The following is a 27,738-nucleotide window of genomic DNA, read 5'->3' as shown; positions in this document are numbered from 1 at the left end:
TTTTAAATTTTGTGAACAAAACACTTTCTGGAATAAATAGAGATTCCACAATACTAATTTTATTGTTATTTTCGAATGAGAAGGTCATGATGGTAAATCGACATCACAGAAACAGAACCAATTAGATAAACATTACCTGTATTATAATTATTGGGGGCTAAATGTGAACACTTTGAACACAAAGATGATGTTTTTCGTAAATACGGTAAAATCCGATCAATATTATGGTCACAACATCAAAATGGTCCATAAGTTAAATTATCTTTCACTTTAAACAAATAACATCTGCTCAGGAAAGCCCTAAAGGCTATGTTTAGTTTACTTTATAAATGTCAACAGTATGATTTGAAGCCGAAATTAGTTCATTCAGTTGTTTTATTCTTTTGTTAAATCTGTTTTATATTATGCCTCTAAAATATTGGAGTTTTAATAAATTACAAAATATCAAACGCATTTGTTCAATTTTTGGCAAAATATTGTTTCCTCTTTTGGTAAAACAAACGTAATACTGCAAAATATGTAGAGTTAGGCAGATAGCCTTTATATGTAAATATATGTACGATTATTTTAAATAGTGTAATAACATATAAAAAAAACCATAGTACAAGCTCTTAGCATTCAAACATAAGATGATTTTTTTAAAAAGGATGCAAACATTGGGATGGAAATGTTCAATACTTATCAAACAAATATGGATTTTCAAACTTTGAATATAACTAATTTTCTAGCATGTGTATGTGAGTTTAAATGCAGAATCATTGGTATGTTCAAGCAGGATTTTTTTCTTATATGAATATTCATTCTTTTTAATATAATGTAAAGGAATGATTAAAACTTCTAAAGTTCGGTATTGCCTTTTTTTAAAATGAACTAGACATAAAGAATGATTTCTATGAAAGGAAACATTTCCTGAAGCTATAAAAATAAACACAATTGATAATTAACGGGTTAGTCCTTAAACGTGTAACAATGGCCCCAGTTTTAATTGTTTACCGGTCCCATTACAACTTTAAAGTCGATTGCTATGTTTGTATTAACTTATGAGTAATGTTTTGAATTTATTCAATATGTGATGATTGTTCTGCTATCAAACAATAAGTAAAATGCATATACATACTAGATTAAAACAGAATTGATACAGTATATAAACACGCAAGAGGTAAATTATTTTTTGTTTAATGGTTAAAACCTATTTTTATTCAGATATTTACGTTCATATTCATAGTTTTTGTTATTAATTAAAAGCTGTTATATCCGTTTCGTTTATTGACCAATCGCAATTTGTTATTTTGCTGAAATGCCGTTGCAACGTCAAATGACGTCACAACATGTAAACAACATTCGGGATTTATCATTATGTTTGCGTAAATATTTATTTGATTCCCTCATTTAAAAGCATGCGATAAAAATATCTTACACTCGTTGTCATATCATACCATATTTTATTGAACTCGCCCAGGAAATTCTTAGTAAGCTCGCCAAAGGCTAGCTTACTAACAAAATTCCTGAACTCGTTTAATAAAAAATGGTATGATATGACAACACGTGCAAGATCCTATATATACGAACCCGCGTGATGTAAAAATAAGGGTTGGTAAAAATGATATCAATGACAGACATGTTATTTCTCTTACTGATATTGAGTACTTCAAAAGATGTGTTGCCAATTTGTACCAGACGAAAGGTAATCATTGTATAACTGGGGATGCCCTGCAATCATGCATCATGTGTTTATGCTGCATCATATATTGGATGCTACATTATTTGTTGATTTGTTTATGTTTCCTGCGCGACTCATGAGGAGACGTGAGGAGAATATTTGTGTTATATTTGCCCGGCTGTTTTCTAAACATAGGCAGATACGATAAATGCGTGTAATTAAGATTTATTTGATAAATATTAAGTTGTGTAAACCCTTACCACAGCATTCATGCAAAAAACGTCTACCATGAAAATTCTTGCTAAGATTTCCATCGATAAGGATCGAATGGTGACATTACCCTTATGCAATGCAATGCAATGCAATTATGTACATGCAGAAAATCAGATCATCCAAGATACTAGAGGAATGATTGCAAATGGAGAACAATTGAAACCCCAGACATCCTTTATAAATTAACTACAACTAACGTTATTGATCGGACTAATGTAATACATATCGTTCTTGAGTAAACATTAATGCCTAGTTACTTATACGATCGAACAATCAAGTCAGTAGCCATAAACTGGTAATGAGCATACATCATATTCTTTGTCACTTTCAAAGTTATTAAGAGAATATTACTTTGTACTGACCTATACAGCATCAAATCAGTTAATTAGAGAAACATTATAAGCGACAAGCTTTGAATATTGAAATAGATTTAATCGCAGCTTAATAACCTTATAATTGCAATGTAAGTAGAAATTTCCGAGTTGCATGAAGAGCATTGTCGTTTACTCATTATTTAGGTATGTATCATTTTGAAATGGCCGTTAAGTTGTGTTTGTAATACAATTTATGCAGTGTAAGAATGAACAACAACACATGCAATTTAATCCAATTATGAACGTTTTAATACAACATAAGTACCATGTTTATAATTAAGTATTTTTTAAATGAATTTTTCGTTTGACCACATTAATTTCGTAATCCCGCATTTGTATATTAAAGTATAATTTTTAATTAGTGTATTCATATTGTAATTTAAAGGTTGGTTAGTCTGGAAGTAAGAATACGCAACTGTTGCTTTTTCAGAACTGACTGACAGAGAGATAAAACATTACACGCGTTTGCATTTATAAATCTTGAAAGGTCAGAACAAATATAAATGAAAAACATTATATGCTTGGTAAATCTTAATTGTCTTTATTCAACTTGATAACTTAATCACTATTGCGAAGATAATTAAAAAGTACAATAACAACTAAAGAAACAATTCTTTAGAAGATGGTATGTCTTTTTTATATTGACAATAAATGCACGTTTACTTTTAAGTGTTTTTGAAACTTATGTAATAATTTCAGGGGGATGCATATTAAGCGTGCTAAACACATTTTTAACTTTATATAACCATATGTACGCATACGTTTTATTTCTTGATTAGTATTATTATTTATAGCCGCTATCTAAACACAATGTTTAGTATGTGCTTTTGGAGATCATGCTTATCAACGACATGATATATTAAGCAAAATTTGAATCTTGCGTCTTGGGTCGCCATTTACTGCGGCAATTTCTTTTTATTATCACCGGATAAGTCTGCCTCAAGTCCGACTGTGATTCAAAGACAATCAATTATGCTGCAGGCTCATCCTAATTTGTCAATTAATCAACCATGGACATATAGGGTGATGTCAAATTGATCGTGTTATTAATCACGTTCAGAAATATATATCGCGGCAAATTTATATGTGGTTAGGATGAAACATGTCTTTACGTTTATGTCGATCTTGCACATGTTTCATCAAAAGTAAAATACATACTATACATACACACGATAAATGCAGATGTCTCCAACAATTAAATTGTATTGGCAACAGTGTATACACGAAGTCATGTTAATCTATCTACACACAAACGTATGTAGATATGCGATGGTAATAATACTAAACAATCACATTGTCTAGATACATTATACAATTTGCGTAATAAAAACCGTTTCATCCACCGTTTCGTCGTTAAGTCAGTCTTTCGTGTATTAAACCTCTTTGATTAATATCCAGATCAAAACAAATTTGTTCATCGAATAGTATAAACAAACCAGTTCAATCAAGCAAAGAGCAAACATGATCCTTTCTCGCTTATAATTAGTAAGTTAGTTACTGGAATAACTTGAATATATTTTTATCATAAAAGTATACTTGATGAACCTCAAGATTAACCTTAGATCTAAAGTGTCCGATTTACATAACTGTCTGAATGGAAAGACAATATTGTCTTCGAGCATGGAAATATACTTAATGCCACATAAATACTCATAATCAACGAATATTCGTAACATATTTAGTTAGCCCATAACAAAATCAGTTTTTCTGATTACAATAGCTAATATTTCAACGCAATATGTGGTATAAATTAAAATTTAACGAGATACAAATGCTGAAGTTTTTTAGTGTGACAATATATTTCATGAGATTTTCTAGCGATTTAAAAACATGTATTTCCTTCGTGTTAAAATTTAATACAATTATATCAATGTCAAATAGATGCGTCAAACCTGTAGGTGGTGTTAACTATTATTATTTCTGCCAAGGCTTTGCTACCTAGTAAACTTTAATGATTACTGTAGACAAGGGCAATAGAAATATCCATACAAACTCTTATAGATCATGACTATTTCCTCGATAAGATGTTTACTCTTAAAACTGTAAATGGTTATGTCTAACGGTAGAATGGGATCATAAGTATAAGTATAAATTTTGAGATCAAATAGCTTGTAAACGGACTAGTTTAGTACCTATGATGTATTAAGTCAGTCTTGAACAGCAAAGTGAAGCGAGTTCATTGAATTAATAAACAGTAAAATGTAAACAATTCTTGCTGGAGGCAATTGTGCATATGAATAATAGTGTGTCATGTATCCCGTATTCTCAACAGTTAATACAATATTGACAATCCAAGATGCAATAAAACAGAGGCTACGTACAATACCATTTTATAGCCTTATATGTGAATATCTAAATGAAGCTGATCATTAATACATCATGAAGCAGATTTAATATGTTTGTTTAAAAAACCTTCATACACATGTTAATACTGTTATTAATAATATACAATAACACTTCAGTCAGAATGAAAAAAATAAGATGGTTATATGTGCACGATCGACAACTGGGCGTTGCCTGACGCTGCTGTTTTGTAACAGATTGACACATAATTTAAACATAATAACGAGAGTACTGCAATAATACGAGGTTTGAGCATAAAAAATATATGTAAGCTATGACAGACATATCATTTCTATAACTGATATTGAGCAGTCCTCAAGCCAAGATACAAATTTGCATCATAAGAAGAGTTATACATTTATAGTTTGCTTATTTGATTGTTTATTCTACATGCGTTACCCATTATGCCAATTTGTTAACACTGTAGTTTCTGTATAATTATTGTCATGAGCTCGATTTTATCGACAGCCGTATGTACTCTTTAACGGCACATATTAAAAACGTTCCCGGAGTAGGCAACGAACCAGAGACTCTGGGTTTTTCAAGGCATGATCAATATTTTTAATGCACTGTTTCGACATTTGGTAGGAAAATTAAGATCCATGAATGACAATATAGATCAATGGTAAACGATAATTAAAAGAACTCCACATCTGGCATAAACGATGTGTGATTAAATATTAATTCATCGAGATTACTACGATTGAAAAATATGGCCGCTAGCAACAAGCTGCTATTGTACTTAATAACAATTGATGGCACTTTCAAATTGTTCTAGACAAGGCATTACTTAATCATGACCTACACGATATTACAGCATTACGTTTTCCGATCAAAAACTACTCAAAGTACAAGCTTTTTGAGTTGTTTGTGGGTTTATTTTAATTTTAAACAATTACACATTGAAAAAGAAAGAACAAATTAGCAAATACTTTCGCGATTCCCGTTTCGATTTAGTATTTTGTTAGTATTTTGATTGAGAACTTTTCTCAGATATTTATCAGCCTTGAAGTAGTCTAGTTGGTGTAAAATATATTTAGGAAACTTAATTGTGGAGTGCTGCACTTAAGATCCGTATTTAAGGTATGCTTAGTGTTTCGTAAACCGACGCTTGAACATATATACATCTTTTTTGTTTCCTACTTATGTAAATTGGAATTTACACCTAAACAAAATAATTACTAGTATTTGAATTGGTATTATATTTTTTACCAATCTTACAATTCATACCGATAGTTTTAATACACATGTAAAACGTATTTGTGAAATCGAGTCTGCCTATGTGTCTGAACTTGAAATTTCAAAATCGGTCGCGAAATCATGACATAACATACATGTTGGTTTCTGCCATCATTATGCATCATTTGACTTTAAGGTTGATTTAGTTTCGAGTAAGCATCCACCAGGCAGTTTAAATAGTTTTAACTACTCCGTCATTGTTAAAAACAAAGTTTTTACGGATTGATAACTTGATGTGATCATGTTATCAATCAAGAATGGTAAGGTCCAAGTAACATATTGGACATGTGTAATGTTTTTAAACCTACAATAGTATACGATTCTTATAAGAATGTGCTACGAAGGAATTTTCGCACTTTGATAAATTAAGAATTTATGTACACCCATTTTTCCAATTATTTCGTAAAAACAAACGGTATGTGATCGGCTATGCATTTTGTCGTTAGCCTTTAACGATTTCTATTCATATACAAGTATGCAATAATATGTATAAATCGTTCAAGTCTCTTCTTAACATTCATTTTTTAGTTATTTTTTTAATTTAAAGTTAATTTAGAGGATATTATCGAATGCCTCAAACACTAGCTACACGTTGTATATCTATGTAGCAAATTAAACAAAAATGAACGATCACTCAATGAGTGTCAACAGAAGGTTAAGTGTCTTCGCAAAAATTGGTTTGAGTGCAATGGTTTAAAAGCATCATTTTTACAATCGTAAAACTATGCATTCGTTCAAACATATGCTGGAACGAAATACCCACGTGTACAGTAGAGCTATTTAAGCGTTTCAATTGTGATACTCTCTTCAGAATAAATCTTTTTAAAAGATTTATGCGTTTTTGGTGTGATGATTTTGGTTTTAGCATCAATACAGTTGGCTTATTTGCAAATAATGCGATGCGGTGTCATTACATGAGAAATAATAAAGCAAACATAAATGGGTTATCTTAACAGAAGCGATTCGTGAAATGTATATGAAAACACATTCAAATAAGCACTACTTTGACATAATATGGGATTCAATCTCACGAATATGAACCAACGGCTAGGACGCTATGGGCTCAACAAATATAATATAATGCGTTTCTCGAAATGATTAATTATTGTTTAAGCGAGACTAAGGAGACTCAGGATATTTGTGTCTTAACAATTCCTGTAAAATTTATCGAATTCATTTAATGGACAGAACCAAATGTTGTTGCTAGAAATGTTCTTGAAGTAGATCAGATCAGTGTCATACTTACAGTCATCACAAACAAAAAAAGACGTTGGCGAAGCTTTACAAATTCAAATTGGCGTTTGAGAATGCCAATAAAGAAGACCTTCTAGCAAGCACGATCTCGTCTTATTTGTTTGATAACACGCAAGTTCATCTTCGGGTTTATATCTTGAAGACGTTAAAGCTTTTTTACAAGGTCGACAATATATACGCCTATACCTTAGTATTAGAAACAAAAAAGAACCAATCGTTGTACTTAAAGATAAAATCACTGAAAAAATTTAAAATGCAGAAAAGTAAGTAAATAACATATGGAGCGATGTTTTGGTGATACATGACACAAATAGTATCGACTAAAACTAAAATAGCGCTTTCCGAATAATAAGTGCCACTTTACCCTTACTACAAGAGAAAACTAATTTTAACCATATATTTATTTGCCGTGCTGTGTGTCAAGTGCTTAGCTTCAATGATTAATTTTAAGGCCGTGTGACTGATTATTATTCCAGTAGACCAATGCATTCTCTCTCCATTATGTTGATATGTAAGTATATATTGACGTGTTTTATTTATTGGAACACAGTTTATTTTGAAAGAAATCCGCTGTTTTCTACTTTGTTTTTTATTTTGATATTATTCATTAAGTGGTATTTGTATTTGCAATATTTACCTAATATTAACGCAGTCGTTTTAAGCCGGACAGCGTCATTAAATATGTGGCCATGTACATATTTATTTAGATTACAGCCCAATCGTTATTTGGCCGTATTATTAACATTTAACTTCGGCTAAGAGTATTTATTTGTTTCACTAGTCATTCCATATAACCATATTCATATTTCTTATAAAACACATTTTTATTCATCGGAAATCAATAACGTAAAATAGAGGTAATACAGTTATAAGGCTATACGACCTACAGAAATACCAACTCTGTTGCCGTCTAATGCATATGGCATCATGAAAAGGTTACAAACACATGTGGTTAGCGGGTGGCTATGATATTAATTAGTGAAAACATCATTTTGAATGATAAATAATCATATAATAACGAAAAATAAACTTTTCAAAAAAAATTCACCATCAAATATATATATATATATACATATATATAACAAGGTATCCAACTCGAAATCACCCGAAAACATGGTCAGCTTTGTTTACCCGTCAACCATCAAATATTGGACTTTTTCTTTCGGCGTAGGATGATGCAAACACTTATGACGTCATTTTGTGTATTGAAATGTAGTGAGGCACGCCACGGGAGCAAGGGTAAATTTTCAACGAAAGGGAAACAGCTGTTTATTATTTTCTTGAAAAAGGGGCTTAAAGAATCAGAACATTTGTTCATGTCAGTCACTGACATGAACAAATATCCTCTATTTTTTAACATGATCCTGATATCAAATCGTGCGTCGACCGGAACCGTTGAATCTTGTTAATTATGAATAAACATGATCATATTTACAAATGCTTTTAAAGAAGATTGTAGTAGTTTATTTAATAACAGAATCGATTTGTCATATTAAATTAGTTGCCAGTGGATACTGTGTTAAATTAAAACACAGTCACAGCCTGTCATAACACGTACATGTATTATCCAAGATTCCACACCAAAATCTGTTCCTATGAGGTATAGGTCATCAATAAGCATTCCGTTGTCTGAGGCAATTTGTAATTGGCAAACATACTGGGTTAAGGTCAATACATGTATCGAGCTAAAATAAAGTCAATGCATATGTTACTTTGTAATGTAAGTTGAGAGGAGATTACTTACGTCATTAGATTAGGATATGATGGGCGGGCGTTCGGGAGGCGGCGGAGTCGAATATAGGGATGTCAAAACTAGCATAATAAATGTGCAGTGACCGATGCTTAAGCAGAAGCTCTGTTTATTCTGACTTAAGATACAGGTATTTCGCTTTATTGTTTGTAGGATTGCTTCCTTTAAGTCTTGGCTTGGGGTTTGCTCTATGCATTAAATTCAAGTAAAATAAAACTGTGAAACCCTGGTTTCTTGTTATTGCTTCATTATATGATGTTGATACAATTCGTAAATGGCGAATCTGATTATCAGCAAAATAAATCGATGTAAGTCCATGTGATCCGCTGTATGTACTCAGAAAGGAACGGGGGGGGGGATTCATTTGCATGGAAACCTAATTGCATATTTATTCTATATATTTGTCATCTCTTCTTAATTACTGATCCGTTGCTTATTCTTCAGGATCATGATGTAACAGGCATGTTATAAATTAGAGTTTTGTTTATGAAGCTTAATGTCCAGCGAAATTACTTGATTACGTGTTGGGTGGTGAAAACGATAATGATATATTTTGTTTGTAAATGCATTATCTCAGTAACAATGTAAGTCCCAAATGGCGAGCAATATGTTTTTTTCCATCCTGCCCTATATTCTTACATCACACTATTCGCCATTATGTCTTATTCGTGCGAAACAGCGTTCATTAGAACATAAAACGTTAGTAATATTGTATTTTATATACATGCATTGCGTTATTGTCTTTATGAAGGTGGTGCTTTTGCGGACCATTATTCTTTTTATTATTGATATTGATTAACAATAAGACACAATAGAGATGGCTGAATTAAATGTATTACATACTTAAAGATAATCTAACCAAAATGATAAGGATTTCATCAATCAAATTTAAGCTTCATAGTAGGAAATTCGTTTCAGTATTCAACAGCCGAAATAAGCGGACTTGAATACGAATGATGGACACATGATAATGACGTGATAATGACATCAAAATATCCGCGTATTTAAGTATATTGTTATTTTTATGTTTGGAATGTATGCGTCATTTGATGCGTCGGTGATTTGTAATAGAATTTTGTTTAATGTGAGAAGGCAGTATTCGTGGCTGTGGTGTTTGTGATGAGCTGTATCGCAATTAAAAATAGTGTAAGCATAATTATTTTGTATGTTTACGATGTTATTTATGGCCTAATGTAAACAAAAACTTTCATTTTTGTAGATTTATGAACAATTGTTATTATGTGAAGCATGTTTGTTAAGCAAAACACTTCATTTAACGCATCTTAAATGGAAGGATTTACACTGTCGATTATTTTAGCTACATATGTAATCAGATAATCATAGTAAACGTAATTATGCACTAGGTCACTGAATACGAATCAGAAAGCCAAGACCATTTACTAAGATTCAATGCAAAATGGTTATTAAACGGCTTTAAAAAGAACGAGCGTCGACTTTTTGAATAATATACCGTGATTCTTGTTACATACAGATAGTGGTAAATACTTAACCTTTGCTTTCTTTACATCTGTTAAATGAAAATTCGTGCTAGGCTTGAATCTCAAAGTTTGAGTTTGTTAAATGGAAACCCCCCCCCCCCTACAAGTGTTGTTTAATTAGCATTTGAAAATGTTAAGAGGTCATTAAAATCAAATGTCTATCATAGTACGTATAACAGCTTCGATATTTAAGTGTTCAATGAAATCGATATCTCAAATTGCATGCAAAAAATATAAAGGCTACACATTCCAAAGGTATATTGCACTTGAGATTAATGTTTTAAAAGACTCAGGAGTATTTCTTGGCGTTATTTGATGGATTAATTCAATTGAAAATGTTTATATGGTACAACCACTCGTTCATAGATAATCGGGTTCGTTGGTCTGTATGAACGTTATCTTACCACCGGCCATTATACAGTGTACAGTTTCTTTGACGTTAAGTTCCTAAATGTTTCGTAAACAATCATTAGCAAATTATTTTCTTCCATTTCGACTATATGAATTTCCGCTTGCACGATTCGTATGTTTTTATCCATTAACATATTTTTTTTAATATCAGCATTAGTAAATACGTTTTGTTTGGTTAGAATCCGTCTCAATTATTTGCTCGTTATTGTTGCTGACAATAAAATAAATATAAAGATTTCCCGTGTGGTGGAAATGAAATCAAAAATATATAATGAAACAATAATTTGTTTGCAAATTCGAAAAAGAAACATAATATTAAGGTTACTTTGTAAGTTATATTTACATGTTCGACTCAGATGACTAATTGTTGACATATGCAAGTATTATTAACATATCGTAAATAATCATCGTAAACTGTTAAACTGTCGTTTTCAATCAGAGTTTTACCAAACGCGCACGTCAGTTATTTGTTTAAATACAAAACATATTATTTTAAATAACATTTTCACAATTTAAACGAATTTGTTTACAACGAGTTGTGTTATGATGTAGATAGTTTCTGTAATTTATGACTTTTGAAAATGAAGTGTTTATTTAATTATAAAACATTTATAACTTTTAGAAGTAATCTAAATGTTTGAAACCTGATTGCGTATTTTGCCGTGTGTTCAGCACATCTTTATAATAACCAAACTTATAATTACCAAACCTAATGACGACCAGCTTTAATTGTCTGTTAACTCGTATTTATTACTAATCAATTTGTTTTTTGACACAATTTGAAAAAGTTGTATGCGCATAATGCATTTCTGATATTCTACATGGCACTAGCAATTAAGGTATACATGAAAGATCGAATACTAATAATAATGCCATTAGCAATTATCTTTCAAATTTATTTGATATTGTTGAAAATTATAAAAGTTTGTTACATGTGTGTGGTTATGTATAAACACATTAAAAAATAGCCCCAATATATAAATCTTGTACGATGTAAATGATCCACGAAACAGTTATACAAAACCTAGCGGTATAGTCGTTATCTTTGGAAATCAGACGCAAATTTTATATATACTGTTAAAAAAATCTCTTTCCTAATTATACTGATGAAACTGTTCATTATTAGTATTAATACATATTGGTATATCAAATACACGGACACACTACTAGTTTAGGTTACATAAAACTGAATAAAATGTACATGTAGGGCTGTACTCTCTAAACAAAATCAAATTGCATCGATGGAAGATAAGTTGTTATGGTTAAAGCATTTGTTGTTGTGTTATTTCGCCTAATTACTTTTCTTCTTATAAGGAAAGGTAAGGAATTGGTACGTTCTCTTTAATCAATGTCATGTTTTAGATTTGAGACTGCAGGATGAAAAACACGGTTTGGCGGATACCTCTTTTGTGGAGAGAAGCCGGTAGAAAGGGTGACACACCAGTCGATTTGGCTTTGTACAAATTTCTTTCTTGGGTTGAATATGATATACCTTTTTATTGTTTAAATCGATTCAGTTAAACATGTTTTTCTGAAAAGCTATCTTTATGGAGGTCTGTGTGCACAAAATGTTGCATTTTTGTGTGTGATTAAAATGTTCGATTTTACATTGAATTATATCAGAAAAATATTTAATAAAATATGACCTTTAGCAACGTATAGTTTGTTGCGTTTTTATTACATGTCTAATCAACACAATATGTGTACCGTGTATATTTGTCTGCATGTTTAAAGTGATATTATGGGCATTTTTTTAATGTTGAATTGAGCTGAAAAGAATTAACACGTCAAAAGAGTTATTTAAAATGTGGTTAATGACCAATTATCTGCAACTCATCTTGCTACCAGTTGTTTATAAAAATATATTTTATATTCGATATTCTTACGTGACTCACCCAGTCCTCTAAGCCGAAATGATACGTAAAACAAAATTGTGTATTTGTGTCGTATGAACGAATCTGCACTAAAACTAATTTTAGGTTCACATGTACATGCATGATCAGTTGTTCAAACGAAAGTACGGTTGATATTCAAATGCATTATTTTTCTCTTGCCGGGATATTGTTTTAGTATGTTGATGCTGCATTAACAAATATAAGTGTATATGAAGTGAAAACACCAAAAATAAACAACGGTTGCGATAGACATCTATAAACTGTTAGATGCCCATAATATCACTGTAAGCAAACAGTTGTATTTACCAACGTAATTAAAATGATAATTAAATGCTGAAACTAAATAATGATAATAATACATTTGTATTACATATTTTAATTCATACAGACGCGATATGTTTGCTATCATTATTATGTCAAATCTGCCACTATTTGATATGCTATGCCAATAAATACACGGCGCTATGCAATCAATGTTAAATTTACAAATACAAGGAACATTATAAAGTTATTATTTTTTAAACCCATTTTTTAAAACTTGATTGCATTGACAGCCGAAGGCTGTCGAGACCATTTCCTAGGTAAACCAGTACTTGGTGTCTTATGGTAAGATTTTAAGAACGCTTCAAAATCTCCATCGGGTACGACATGAACAAATATCAATTAATGAAATACGGTTGATGACATCGTATGCATAAAACGTGGAGTTTTACTTCAATAACAATTTCTCACAATGATTGAATAACTTCCAAACAGTGTATCAAGTAGTTAGTATATGAAACACGTGTGTAGTTAATGATTATACTGTTCTTCAATTTCTGTTAAGTTTAACTACACAATTTAGTTGATTGTTTTACTAACGGTCAGAATTTTGCCCTAGTAAGTATCAAGGTACTTGAAGAACACTGAGTTCATACATTTTGCACGGCATGCTTAGTCGCTCCCGCTACGTATAGAGTTGATCTAACGTTTTATACGTCATTTCTAAGAATACATCATGTCGTCTAATGCTCTTCAAGTAGTTCCCACTAATTAATTAGGCAGTCACACGTATAATAAGTCGACTAGTTCGAAATGTTTATGCACGACTTAAACACGACTTTATGTCATCCGGTCGACTTACTAAGTCGATCCCAAAAAAAAACACATTTTGGGACGAACGCAATGTACATACTGTGTACATAAGCACTTACTACTGAGGCATCACCAGATGCCTCGAAGGCGACATGGACAGTGTACGGATTAAAATGTATAAAGAAAGTTATTATTTTACTGATTTTAATGATTGGTATGTATCGTGGACCGTAATGTGATGGGTGATTACTCACCGTTTTATGCGCAGTTGCTTTTATATATTTACGGTTGGGTAATTAAGGTTTACACGCAGTGTCATTTATAAACATCCCTGAACATGTAAAGTCTCGCACGGTCGCAGGAGAAGAGTTGCACATGCACGCGTGAAGAGTTGCACGTGCATATGTGTGGAAATTAAAAAAAGGGAAACTATTTCGGATGTCATCCCCAACCACCGTCCAGTTCAATATAAATCAACAATATCTTATTTTTTATTCAGATCAACTGTGAATGAGATCAAATCATTGCTATACCATGATCTGTAAAACAATTTATGGACCTGAAAATAAGGTTATATTTTAATTATGCACTGCCTGTTTAGTAATCTGGCACCGCAAAAAATAGTCATGGATGTTTACTGCAATAAAACACTTAAACTGTTTATGTAGCTCCTTTCTGGTTTATTTCGTGAGATCGGTGTACAATGTACATCTATATTCAACGGACTTACATCTCTGTATCCTTATAATTGCCGTATTGCGTAAGAAGTTGATATGTGTACTTAATCCAAACTTTCAATAAATAAACTATCCCTATAAACATTGAGCAATCTTTTCTATTGCTAACGGAATCACATAATAGCACAACAATCTGTTCACTGTTGCGCAAACCTAATAATTGTGTACATGTTCGTTTTATTGCTTGACATTCATCAATCATTTTATTTGAAAGATACATTTGCGACCTACACTTTTTTATTAAACCGCATTGCTGTTTACTAGCTGTAGTTATTAGAATTCGTGTGTTGTATAACACAGACTTATCAAAGCATTAAAATCGTGTTAGTTTTATTTTTATAAAAAGGATCAACGGTGGAAAATATTAAACGGACATTGACAGAGACTATTACGCATTTAGAAACAACGTGTAACTATAGACAAAATCGATCCAATGTTCAATGCGTGGTAGATTGCGAAACAACTAACATCGTTATTTTTAGTTTGTCGCTCGCGGACAACTAAGGTTAGTACTACGCGTTGAAAGTCGGTCAGCTCTTAACTACGATAAGAACGACAAACGCCGCTATTCATAATCTGAGGCTATTTATAGATGCTGATAAACAAGTATAGTAGGATTTGTGTAACCTATTTCATAGCGCATGCTACTACAGCGGGGTTAAATGTGATATGCCAGGAAAATATTCTTTTGTTCTCAACAGATAGCGGCGATCTTTTGTATTCACGGGTGCTAACAACGCAATAGAAGAAGGTTAAGTTTGTTTACATTCTAAGTTGTGAATTAATAAAACGTTGAACACGAGTTCACCAATTACTACAGGTATACTATAGACAACAACAAAAAATGCTATATAATCGCTAGACTTTGGTTTGTATATCATGCGAGCGAGAACGATATTCCGTTTGATTTAGTGCATGTAGGATGAAATATTATCTGAAGATGACATTTGTTAATTATGTTCAAGTCTAATGGTGATGTTTGGTTTGTGCCGCTCGTCCTCACAGCCATTCATTTTATAAAACGACGAGCTCGGTTTCAAGAATATACAACGCAATATAATGCAAGCAATATCAAAAATTAACATTCTGATTTACAATGAACAATTATGCGCTGCATCACTAGAAAGTTTACTTCTTATTACATAGAAGTTTTTGTTTTCATTGAAATGTCAGTTTTTATTGAATGCTTAATTGTTAATTCCTACACAACTGACACCCATTACGCACTTACTATTTGAAATTAAAAGTATGTGTAAAACACAAATTAGAATTTGCGCTGCCAGAATTTGCCTTTTATTACCATAAAAATAAATAGATATCTGTGTTGTATACAGATATCAATTTAATAATCGATAACACACACATTTAAGTACTCTAATACGTGTAATGCTTATTTATTACATCTAATCCGTACAGTACAATATAAGTTTTCTAAATGCTAAAGATGTACGGGACGATTCTGCTATTTTCGGAACCAACAAAACATATTAATCAACCAAATATTACGACATCGGAAATCAAGAAGGAAAAATGTTGTTTTTCTTTTCGGTCGAGAAACTCATATTTCCATTACTTTGACTTAATCAAAACATCGAGAGAATAACAGTGAAATCCATAGTCAAATTTAAAGAGACTCATTCAAATATTGTAAAAAATAAATATTTCCAACTGTTTGTCATACTTCAATATTAACCAATTAACAATGTACATAACAGGGCAAGATAACGCAAATGACGTGGCATCATACTGATAACACGTTTTTCGTTAGAAAGTTATAGCATAAGATATGCGAGTCAATGAAGGTCACGGTAAGCTGTTCTTTCTCAAATGCTTTTTTTGTTTTATAATTCTATATTGTACGGATGTGAACATTTAAAGCATTCAATGACAAACTTTTAAAATTGCCGAAATCTGTGAACAAGAACCTTTAAAAATGGGGTTTCAAATGTCTTTTTACATAACGCTTCAATAAATTTGGTAATTAATGTCCTGTTTAAAGTTCACCGTGATCGATGTTAAAAGGTGAGTTTAATTTTTCATTTTATTAGCTAGTTCATTATGTACTTCATATACTTTTTTACGATTACCTGAATGTAATATTTGAATTGTTAATGACGTGTCAATCATCGTATAGAATAGTATAACCGTTATATTAGATAAGCAAGAGACACTCCGATAGCATGTAAGCAAAGCAAAGCGATACGTGCGTGAACAGCACACTGTTGGAGTATTCAAGAAGAAAGGAAATCATCGAGTCAGTCGTATCGGAAAAGTGTGAAAGCAAAACGTCCAATTGCAAATGTGGCTAGTTACGGACTATCGTCAGCTAGCATTATTTGGATCTGGCAATAAGTGCCATCGGATAATGCCAGATCGTTGCTGCGCTTGGATAACCAACACATTTCACTGGAAATTTGGCGCATTCGTGATTTACCAAAATTGTGTAAGATGAAACATTTGATTATACATTTTTGATGTTTTATTTAATCAACTTTTTATTTATGTGTTTGTAATTATTATTATTATTATTATTATTATTATTATTATTGTTATAGTTATTATTATTATTATTATTATTATTAATATTATAATTATTAATGATAATAATAATAATAATAATAATAATAATAATAATAATAATAATAATAATATATAATATATTATTATTATTATAATTATAATTATTATAATTATTATTATTATTATTATTATAATTATTAAATTATTATTATCGTTTTTACAATAATCATTATTATCTATAATTTCGAACAAAGATAAAACGCATATACATGTAAATGGGTCTTGATATATTTATGGAGAAGATTGAAAGTGTGTGTTTCACGTTATAATATGTGGTTGTGTGGTATAACGCATTGATTGATGATCATGATATTAAAAATATATGTTTAATGATATGTCATTAGGGGCATACAATATGTTTCCAGTGTTGATGGCTTACAATCGTTGCATCCTAAATAGCATCATACATTCGATATGATATTGTATATAATTATATTATATCATGCTACGTTCCCAATATGGTGCGATCAAACATGAGCGCTACGAGTGGCAGCACGTATGCTATTGTGTTTTAGTATACGTCATGCTTTGAAACGAGAGTATGCGTGTCCGTACGTTATGATATGTGTCTTGTTTTGTGAAAACTGTGCAAAATGCATGTGCGTGAAGTGTCGTCCCAGATTAGCCTGTGCAGTCCGCACAGGCTAATCAGGGACGAAACTTTCCGCCTAAATTGGATTTTTGCTAAGGAGATACTTCATTTAAACGAAAAATGTCATAAAAGCGGAAAGTGTCGTCCGTGATCAGTCTGTGCGAATTTGAATTGTTCCGCGATCGGTTCTCGATTCGATACGATAACCTATATCAGGTTCCCCGACCTATTTCAGGTTCCCCGAAGTATGAAATTCTTGTAAAAGGGGAAATGTAACCCTACGCTTATCAAGAAACTTTGCGCCCCTTAACTATACAATTTGACTTTGATTAAAGGGAAAATATGCCTTTTCGAGGGCATGATCATCTGCGGGCGCTCGAAAAATCCATTGGTGCCCGAGTGCGCGGCACGAGGGCAGGAACGGATTTTGAGAGCGCCCGCAGATGATTATGTCCGAGAAAATGTGTATTTTCGCTATTATTGCATAAACAAATCACACATACTAGAATAAACTAAAATAACATTGAAAAAAATATGTTTTGTTCATTCGACATCGGCAAAATAATTCGATTATTTCTATACAGTTCAATGTTGTGTTTTACATATGCCTCACTCGGTCATCATCCGAAATGACGAGGCTTTACCTTCGGATAGGCAGTTTTCGATTAAAAATGTGTTTAAACAGCAGATTAATGCAAAGTTGAAATGCAGCCGCGCAAAGTAAGAAATGAGGAATTATTTTGGATTTTACAGCAGGAACGTTGAAGGTACATAAACACTTACATTTACAGCATAGTCTTTTGAAAGGGTTGAGTAAATAACCTTAACTTCATTGACGTTGACAATAAAATAAAGCTCTTGTCAAGAGAGTGCAGATGGTATAATTTGAAAAGTGGATTGAAATAGTCATTATCCCTGCATGCATGAGGAAACTGGTGCTTATTCAGGTCCCCATTTATACTAGGAAAGTCGTCGAAGGCTAGAGAAGTGAAGTAACTGCGCGTGGACCAGATTATGGATACGAAAAACACATAACAGGGCTTGAAAGGCATGTGAATCGCCTTGTTAATACACGATTTCTCCCGTTCAAGCCCTCCTTTTGCCAAGTTTCTGCACCCCGCCAGAGGGTATTATAGATAGTGTTTATGCAATAATGAGGTATACTTCATGATCTAAGCGATTCTAATGAATTGTAGCAACGACTGGACCAGAATGATATAAAAATATTATTTGACTATCGACTTAACTTATTCTATTCGTTCTTGTAAAAGAGTGTACACGAACGTCAAGTTGTTTTTAATTGCCTAAGATCGACTGCGATAATAAATATGAGATAGTAAGATTTGTATAGGTTTGCCACGATACAGTACGATTTAATACGATCAATCGCAATGAATCAAGTAAGTTGTAACTTTTTGACTATTTAAAAAAATCCACGTTTAACAAGACTGGATATATTGACTACAAAATAGGACAATAGCCGATACAGTTCAGATCACCACGCTCCGTTCACAATATAGACCACGATTAAGACTACGATTTCAATAATGGCTACAACCTTGATAGTAGAAACGAAGCATTACAAACTGATATGTTACAAATTGCATCGTCGTCTAAAGAAAATAATGTTCTTTATTCCAACCGTTATTTGAGAGTTATTAATTTTATTGTTAACACCGTGTACAACAAATAATATCATTAGGGTGACATAACATGTATAAAGAAATAAGCTGTTTCAACTAATTAAATGGGTATTAAGAAAGATTACTGTAAATAGTATTTAATTATAGACTTATCTTGTTGCAGAAATTAAGAGTATTTAGGCAATATGTTGTGTAGTTTTGATGTACAGAGCCGATCTGCAATTGTATTAATGCGTTTGAGAACTTTAATGTTAATTCATGAATTAATGTTGATGTACATCAATTATAATGTTAGCTTAAATTTATACTATTGTTGTTGTTTTTTTACTTCCGATTGACTAAACTGTTGAGTCCGCATATGAAATGATCTGGCAATTAATTTAGTACTTTGAGTGAAACATAATTAAAAGAGCGACAATAACAGCGTCGGTACGCATTATAGTAACTATATCAGGACCTGTTAATGTTTTCTGATCGTAAACACTTATTAGTCTTTTTACAAAATACTTTTCAGAACACGTATTAAATGTCGTTGATGTTCATTTTTGTATTTGCAGGAAAATGTTGCTTAACGAGTACGAGATGGAGTATAATGACAGTTTCCTGATGAACATCAACGACACCTAATTGGACGCTGCCGGTGCAACGATTGTTTCACCAGTATTGATGTTCCTTGCGGGCGTGGGTGGAAACATCTTGGCTCTCGTCATTCTTTACAGACGACGCAACGACGTGAGAACAATCAAATTTTACCATCTAATCAAAGGACTCGTGTGGACAGATTTACTTGGCATATTGTTCACCACGCCTTCCGTGTTGGCTTCGTATTTTAACCATCGACAATGGGTCGGCGGCGATGTTCATTGTCGCCTGCATGGCCTAGTTATGGCGTGCTTCGGAATGGCTACACCTTTCATTATATGTGCAATGGCTTTTGAAAGATTTCTAGCATTAAAATGTGTGTTCTTTTATTCAAGCCGCTGTACATCGGGAATCGCAAAGGGATGCATTTTAGCAGTCTGGATCTTTGTCTTCGCATACTGTATACTACCGTTTATAGGTTTCGGAAAATTTGAAAAACAATATCCAGGTACCTGGTGCTTTTTTGATTTTCATTCATCAAAGATCGATGAAAAGGTGTATGGATACATCTACGCAAGTATCAACCTGCTTCTAATACTCCTCATGATAACCTGCAATGCCCACGTGGTCTATACCTTAGCGAGGACGCGATTTAAACGAAGATATACGCCGAACAGAAGGGAAAGTGCTGTGATGTCACACATGGCATTAACCGAACAAGAGGTTCTGGTATCTGTCTCGCGACATACTGAGGAAGCCATCACGGGACCTGGAAATCCACATGATAGTGTTTCTGTGTGCACTGACGTCTGTATTCACCATATGCTGGGCACCGTTCATGGTATGTGTTTCAAACAAGCGAAAACTATTCACTAGTGTTGATTAATGTGCCATGCTTGCAACGCCTAAGTTCCACAACAATTATTTACTACCCTTGTCGACCTTTAATCTTATCGATTCTCTTCTCACCATTAGTTATATTTATCGCTTAGCCCATATCATATCAGTTAAAATGGATATAAGTATTTCCTTTCAATGAGCATTATAAATAATTTGATTGTATCTATATATTTTACGACGCACATTATATGAGGTACATGTATGTAATCTAAGTTATTAACTTTACGTATAAATACAGTTTATGGAGCATTGCACAATGGTTGTTAAGAATGATCTTATAATAACTCGGCTCTTTGAACGAATACAAATGAAACTACCCACATGATAATCTTTTAGAACAGTGAAAAGCAAACATATCGAGTCTACTTCAATTGTATTTCTCATATATTTACACTGCCGAATTTAAGTTCATTTCAAAGCGAGATTATACGATTTTGTCAACTATTGATTAAGTTATATAAAATGTGTAAAAAAAACTTTTTAAACATATATTTTAATATAAATTGAAATAAAAGTTAAGAAGAACATGTGTCGAAAAATGCGAAATAAGCCAGATATTTAATTCTGAAATCGAAAAAGGCTTTACAGTCGAATTCGCCAGCATGTAAATCATGCATGTACGTTGTGAATCTAAATTTAGTTTAACGGTTCATTTTAAATTCCTGCAACGATCTCTATTCATTCGACACACGAACACTAACTACAAAGACGAATGCTTCGGTTATTGTAGGAAAATATGTACGAAATATCTTCGTCACAATCGGCTCGGGGCACTAATTTGTCTTTGCTGCGTTTTATGAAATTCGTCTTCAATGTATAATTTTCTTGCCTATTTTGTGTTATTGTAACATATTTTATCAATATATTACAATTTAACACATTCACAAAATCGTATAATCTCGCTTTAAACGCAAGTCTATTGTATCAGATATATTAAAATGAGCGCACACTTAAAGTCTTCATCTCAATAATTTAATCCACTACTGCTTCTTTTGTATATTGACAATACGTTGATAAGAAACATGTTTTATGTGTATAGTGTGTCAGACGCGTGATAGAAAATGATAGAAAACGTTGTTAACAAAGTAATAAGGATAAACGGGTTTAATATACAGTCCAACCCCTCTTAAGCAGCCAGTCAAGGGAAACGGCCAAACTGGCTGCTTAAGCGGGATGGCCTTTTCCAGTACTAATAGATTATATTCGCATGTGTGAAAACAAGAAGATCAAACGGTCGCATATTGCTTTTAACCCGATAACCCGATAATCTGCCGCTAATTAATTGCAATTTGCAAACTGGCTGTCAAAAAGTTTATTAACACATCACGCTTCAGTACTGCAGAGCCTAAACCGCAGACTGGAAGTACGTATCGATTTTTTCGCCGTTGCGTCGGTGTAATTTTGCCAGTGTACATGACTGACTTACTCGCGCGTGACCACTCATATGGTGGAATTAAACATTTGGGATGCAAAAATGCTGGCCGCTGGCCGGAGAAACGGGGTTACCGCTAAAGAGGGGTGCATTATATAGTGTTTATCGACGGTCGCGGCACAGACCGGCCGCCTACACGGGGCGACCGGCGATCAGGGAAGACCGGAAGTAGGGGTTGGACTGTATTATTGTTTGGACATTCCTGCGGTGATAAAATTTTAAAAGAGAGAGCTGTGTTATTATCTAATGTTTTAAAAGTGGTTGAACATTGTCAAAAGAAAAATGTAAAAAGCATCAATATCATTTCTTTATTTGTATACAATAATCGTACATGTACCTTGATGTGCTGATCGTGACACAATAATAGCAATATCTTAAACTATTAAGCTTGTTCAAATTGTAAAGCTTGTCCAACGTTTTCATTTTTAATTAGATCTCCAGATACTTTAAGTAAATACCTATTAAACTTGTGCAAATATGATCTCACAATTAAAAGTAGTAAGTAATAGTGTCTTAAGAAAATTGTATAAGGGGTACTGGTCAACAATTTATCTTCCTTAAACGCCATTTGGAGGAACAAGAAAACTACATGAAAACTATTTTCCATTGATCTTACATCTCTACTCTATAAACATCAAACACCGAATTAAGCTTGTGTTTTGGTGTCTATGCGTACGGCAAGATGAAACAAGTATAACAAAGTGCACAAAATATAGGAACAATTCACATTTTGATACAGATTTCATAAAACATGACCTGAACTAACGTTCATATAGTATACATAGAAACAGACTTTATTCTTTCAGATATAAATTCCATGAGAAAACGTGTCAATATTTCAGCCGCCAATACAATAAAAGGAGCGAACCTTATCTGATACATTCTTATGCAATGGAAAATAATTTTCAATTAATTCAATTCGCTCAAGTAAGGAAAATATATTACTTACTGTGTTTATTGAAAAATGCAGTTATTTATGATAATGACATTCCAATGTAAATACTTTCTTTTTTATATCATATCGTACTTTTATCTGGAACTCACAAAATAACAATAACGAATATCCGGTACCCTTTAGAGTTGATGGTTAAGAATAATGTACCACTTGGCAAAAATAAGGGGAAGAAGTTTGTGTTGTACTTAACATACACAAGAGCTTTGTTCAACTGTGGTTTGTTCATTCGTTGCCACCATTGAAACCCTATTAAGTGTCATTCTCGACATATGTTGTCGTAGGTTAAACATGTACTCGCACGCCATGAAATTAGAGTATTATTTCATTAAAGTAAACATATTTAAAACAGCCGCCTTAAGGCAAACACAATATTGTGAGAATGCGCTTCGCCATCTACACTTAATGGTCTCTCTTTTCATGTTAAGAAACATATTTATATTAAGTAACCATATTTTAAAACAGCCGCCTTAGGACAAAGAAAATATTGTGATAGTGTGCCTTAGATTGTATACGTAAACTCTTCTCTTGTTATTTTCATAAGCGTATTGATATGATATTCATAATCATTTTACAGACATTAAGTGTATTTAATTTTAGGTGCACATCATGTCCACACTTATTACTGGAAAACAAAACCTTCTTCTCGACCTTGCTGCAGTACGACTAGCCAGTTTGAACCAGACCCTGGATCCTTGGCTCTATATATTGCTAAGACGTTCTTTGTTTGTCGCTCTAAAGAAGAAGGTTATTGCATTGTCCAATGTGGTCCGTTGTTTTTACAAGCAAAACAATACACATTCTCGCGATTCCGAACCAAGCGATGTCAACAAGCCTGACATACCATTACTTTTGGAAAATGGTAATCGCCTCCTCTTGGATTGTGCACAGAAGAAGGACATGGTAAATGAAAGCCAACCGGATGTAATGCTTGCAGATAATAGTCTTACTCATTCCGCAATGCCGGATGTGTTGCCTATCGGGAAACTGCGAGACTTAGGTTGTGTGTGTCAAGTCTACTTAAACACAAATCAGTTCGCCTCAATGAACAATGATGTTTATGTAAAAGTTCTATATCTCCATGGAAATCAATGTAATAACGATGGGGATAACGGGCAACCTTGTGGCTGTGAAAAGGACAACTCGCGCTCGACAGTTTGTCACAATTTTACACCAATTAATTTATCGGCGATCATGAAAGTGGCTAAAACGGAGTCGCTATTAATGCCCCAGAGAATTAATTCATTAAGATTGCCTGGAAAGAATCGTAAACGTACGGATTCATTTCTGCAGGTTAAGAATGACGAATGTTCTTCTAATGGACGTAGAAAAACGCTTCACGAAAGGTATAACTATTGATTTATAAAAACAACGTGTATTTATATGTATATGAAAGCATACTTCTACAACTTAATATGCTAATGACATAGATAAAGCAGTTATCAATCATTTCAACAACTTACCCATGAATAGTTAGTGAACATCATTTGATAGGTTCTAATATTTGTACTTTGTCCCAAGCTCTATCTGTTTATAAACTTATCACTCGTTCAGTAGTTAAAATATGTTTGTTCGCTTTAAGCTTTGAATTCATTTTTACATATACGTTTTTTTAGGCGAATCGTGTGGCGTTTATATTGCGTTTAAACTCGGACACATTCCGCCTGATTTTCAACATGTTCATTAAGAAATAAAAACGTCGAATATATCGGAAAGGTTCAACTCAGCAGCATATCGATACAAAATCATTTAAGATGTTATTTAATTATAATCATTGGTTACATTTTTGCACACAACTATTTTGTCATTTAATGGGATATATGTTTTTCCCTGTGTTCCAGTTTGAGACGAAGCAAATCTAATTCCACCACTGCCTGACCGGTCAAAGAAAAAACCAATTCCACTACCAGACCGATCAGTCATCATACATCAGACGCTGTTCACACATCATTCTTTAGCCTTAGTCAACACCGAGGCAACTGTAACTGCTACGATTAGATGATGCTTTGCACAGTTAATGTAGCTTCAATTTTTTAACGAGTTGTACCCACTATTTCGAATTTTACCGAATGAGGATGTTTGGATTAGTTTTATCGGAGCGAAGCAGCCTTTATAAAAGTGTTCAGTAATGCCGCATGATACAATTAAAAGTGTTTGATTGCACAGACATGAATACATTTGTTAAACGTACCAATGCCAATTCATGTTTTTGTTTATATATATTGTTTTCTTTAGTAAGTTCATTCAAGCTGATCAAATTCAAACCCTGATAAAGATAAATTACAAAATCTACTCGGTGCGTTTTTCTTTTTTTACGATATGCTTGCCATTTAGTTACCAAATATAGGTCTAACTTTGATTTGTTACATCCATATCTTTTTAGTGCAACCGATACGTCATGTATGAAACTTTCTGATTCTGCAAACCGTATTCTCTTCTAGAGCTTCGTTTGCCGTATCACACAAGTCGCCTTATTGAGAAAAAATTAATGATTATTCGGATTCGTCAATCATCTGAATTCCTCGGAAATAGTCTAGACGTAATTGAAGGATAATTTGCCGAAAATTTATAACAAGAACACATGTTGTGTTCTCAGAATTGTGTAAGTGTCCTTGGTTTTTATAAGTGACATCATGCTATACGACTTAACACAACCACATCGTTTGATGTTATATATTTACTTACCAAACATATTTTAAAAACTTTTCACCGATCGATATTAAAAAAAGAACCAAAGCAAATCTCAAAAAAACAATGTTAGACGAAGAAATGTGTTGTTTTGTTTCTGAAACAATTTGCTATATGAAAACGTGGTACAGTAGAAATGTCTTGTTGGAAACTGTTTTGATAATATGACAATCAATTGTTATTTTCTGAAATTGCGCATTAAAATGTGTATTGCTGTTATAATACCGGTTTTGTAGAATATACCGTTTATATAGATGTGTCACTTCATCGCGAGCCACGGACATGTATATCACAGTTTAATTTTTCATATTTTTTCTGATTGATGGGAGCACACATGATCATGAACATTAAAACGTTGGTGAGGAGTTGATCAACTTATCTCTGGAAATAGCACACATCGATTTAACCACGTGGTTTTATGTGCAAAGTTTTCCTTAAAGTTTAATTGCGTATTATATCCGCCAAAAGGAAACAGGTTATATGGTAATTGATTTATGTTTGTTCGCTGTTGATTTGTTCGTAAGTTATCAACATTACGAAAACATTGACAAAATTACTTGGACGTTATTTCTAATGTACAAATTTAACGTGCTGCCCGTAAAGCTACATGTATTCAGTAAAACTTACGAACCGTATTCAACAAACCATATGACTTGTGCAAAAGATTGACACATACTTTCAAAGCTTTATTTTCTTATGTTTAAAAGGGCCTAACACTAACATGATCGATATGGGGAAAGCAATTAATAAGCTTCAAATAAACAACAACACCGGTGAATTATTTCAATCTGTTATGATACTTAATAAGTAGTATGTAACCATCTGTTGACCTATAAATAATCCCGTCTTGTGTATTTAATGTTAAATACATGGTTTTGTTTGGTATAATACGCATACACAGTTACTGAACATTTTATGTAAATAACCGCTAGCGATGCGATGTATTGGCGGATAGAAATGCTGCTAACAATTTCTAAAGGATGCTCTAAGCGGATTGCCACTACCGATTCACGCTACAGTTTTGTATCGTAAATATATTTTTTATAATACTATTAGTTTATAAAATCACGTTTTTTTCCATTCGGATCAGTTGCATCAAATTATGAACAGATTGTAACCGTCTGATATAAATGTGGAAAATATGACACACTTCCAATCCGGGTTACTTCAGAAACTCTCGCAGTCGGATATTTCAATGTATTACCAAACAAGCCCCTCGTGGAACTCTTATAACTTTTTTGATTGTTGACAATAATCATTTAACTTGGTATGTCTATTTATGGCAAGATCAATATGGGTTACAGGCCGATATTGGTTGTACTTTTATCTCTCTCTGTTCATTTCGTTTTATTATACTTATGTTTTACATAATATATAGAAAAAAAGATAAAATATCATATATAGTATTTAAATAAGCTTCAGATATTGAAACGTTTGACACATAGTTTTACAATTGCGGGTTTGTTAACTAACGTTTTATGGTACAACTGATTTGTATATACATTGACACATTCTGTAATTGCTTGCTGCGCTTTATCAATAATAACAACAACAAAGTTATACATTTTTAGAAAAAAACACCACTTATTAAATCTTTTAACTATCCTACTATAAAATGTTTATCATTTAATAGAGTAGCCAACAATAGCTGTACCAAGACTCGACTATTCTTCTTTCATAGTTGTCTACATTTATGTATTAAAAAAAAAAGTTCTAAGGGAGAAAACTGCGCAAAAAGATCACTCACGACTTATCTCTCCAAAACAGCGCAGCGCCCCTCGTTTTTCGTATACAGTTTTATCAATTCAAGAACGGTAAATGGAAACACGCACTGTGTTTCAATTTTCATGTATTGATTTT

The 27,738-nt window shown here is 32.7% G+C and overlaps 1 protein-coding gene across 2 annotated transcripts; it reads left to right on the top strand.

Annotated features, from left to right (window-relative positions):
- The first annotated feature begins 19,919 nt into the window (after positions 1–19,919).
- Positions 19,920–25,454, top strand: LOC127862687 (prostaglandin E2 receptor EP4 subtype-like). 2 transcript variants are annotated; one of them, XM_052401927.1, is made up of 3 exons: positions 20,602–20,747; positions 23,791–24,536; positions 25,032–25,454. In XM_052401927.1, the coding sequence occupies exons 1-3, from the start codon at positions 20,688–20,690 to the stop codon at positions 25,066–25,068; spliced, it is 843 nt and encodes a 280-aa protein (XP_052257887.1). In that variant the 5' UTR covers positions 20,602–20,687; the 3' UTR covers positions 25,069–25,454. The 2 variants fall into 2 exon arrangements, with proteins under 2 accessions (XP_052257886.1, XP_052257887.1); XM_052401926.1 differs by lacking the exon at positions 25,032–25,454 and having other exon boundaries at positions 19,920–20,747; positions 23,791–24,157.
- The last annotated feature ends 2,284 nt before the right edge of the window (positions 25,455–27,738 follow it).

This window comes from Dreissena polymorpha, chromosome 16, assembly GCF_020536995.1.
Source record: "Dreissena polymorpha isolate Duluth1 chromosome 16, UMN_Dpol_1.0, whole genome shotgun sequence".
NCBI lineage: Eukaryota > Metazoa > Mollusca > Bivalvia > Myida > Dreissenidae > Dreissena > Dreissena polymorpha.
Note: the sequence above shows the minus strand (reverse complement) of the source record. Positions and strands in the feature narration are given on the sequence as shown.

Coding starts and splice junctions, on each gene's coding strand:
- LOC127862687 (XM_052401926.1), top strand. CDS start 19,991: ATGTTCCTTGCGGGCGTGGGTGGAAACATCTTGGCTCTCGTCATTCTT. Junction 20,748..23,790: donor TATGCTGGGCACCGTTCATG/GTATGTGTTTCA, acceptor ATTTAATTTTAG/GTGCACATCATGTCCACACT.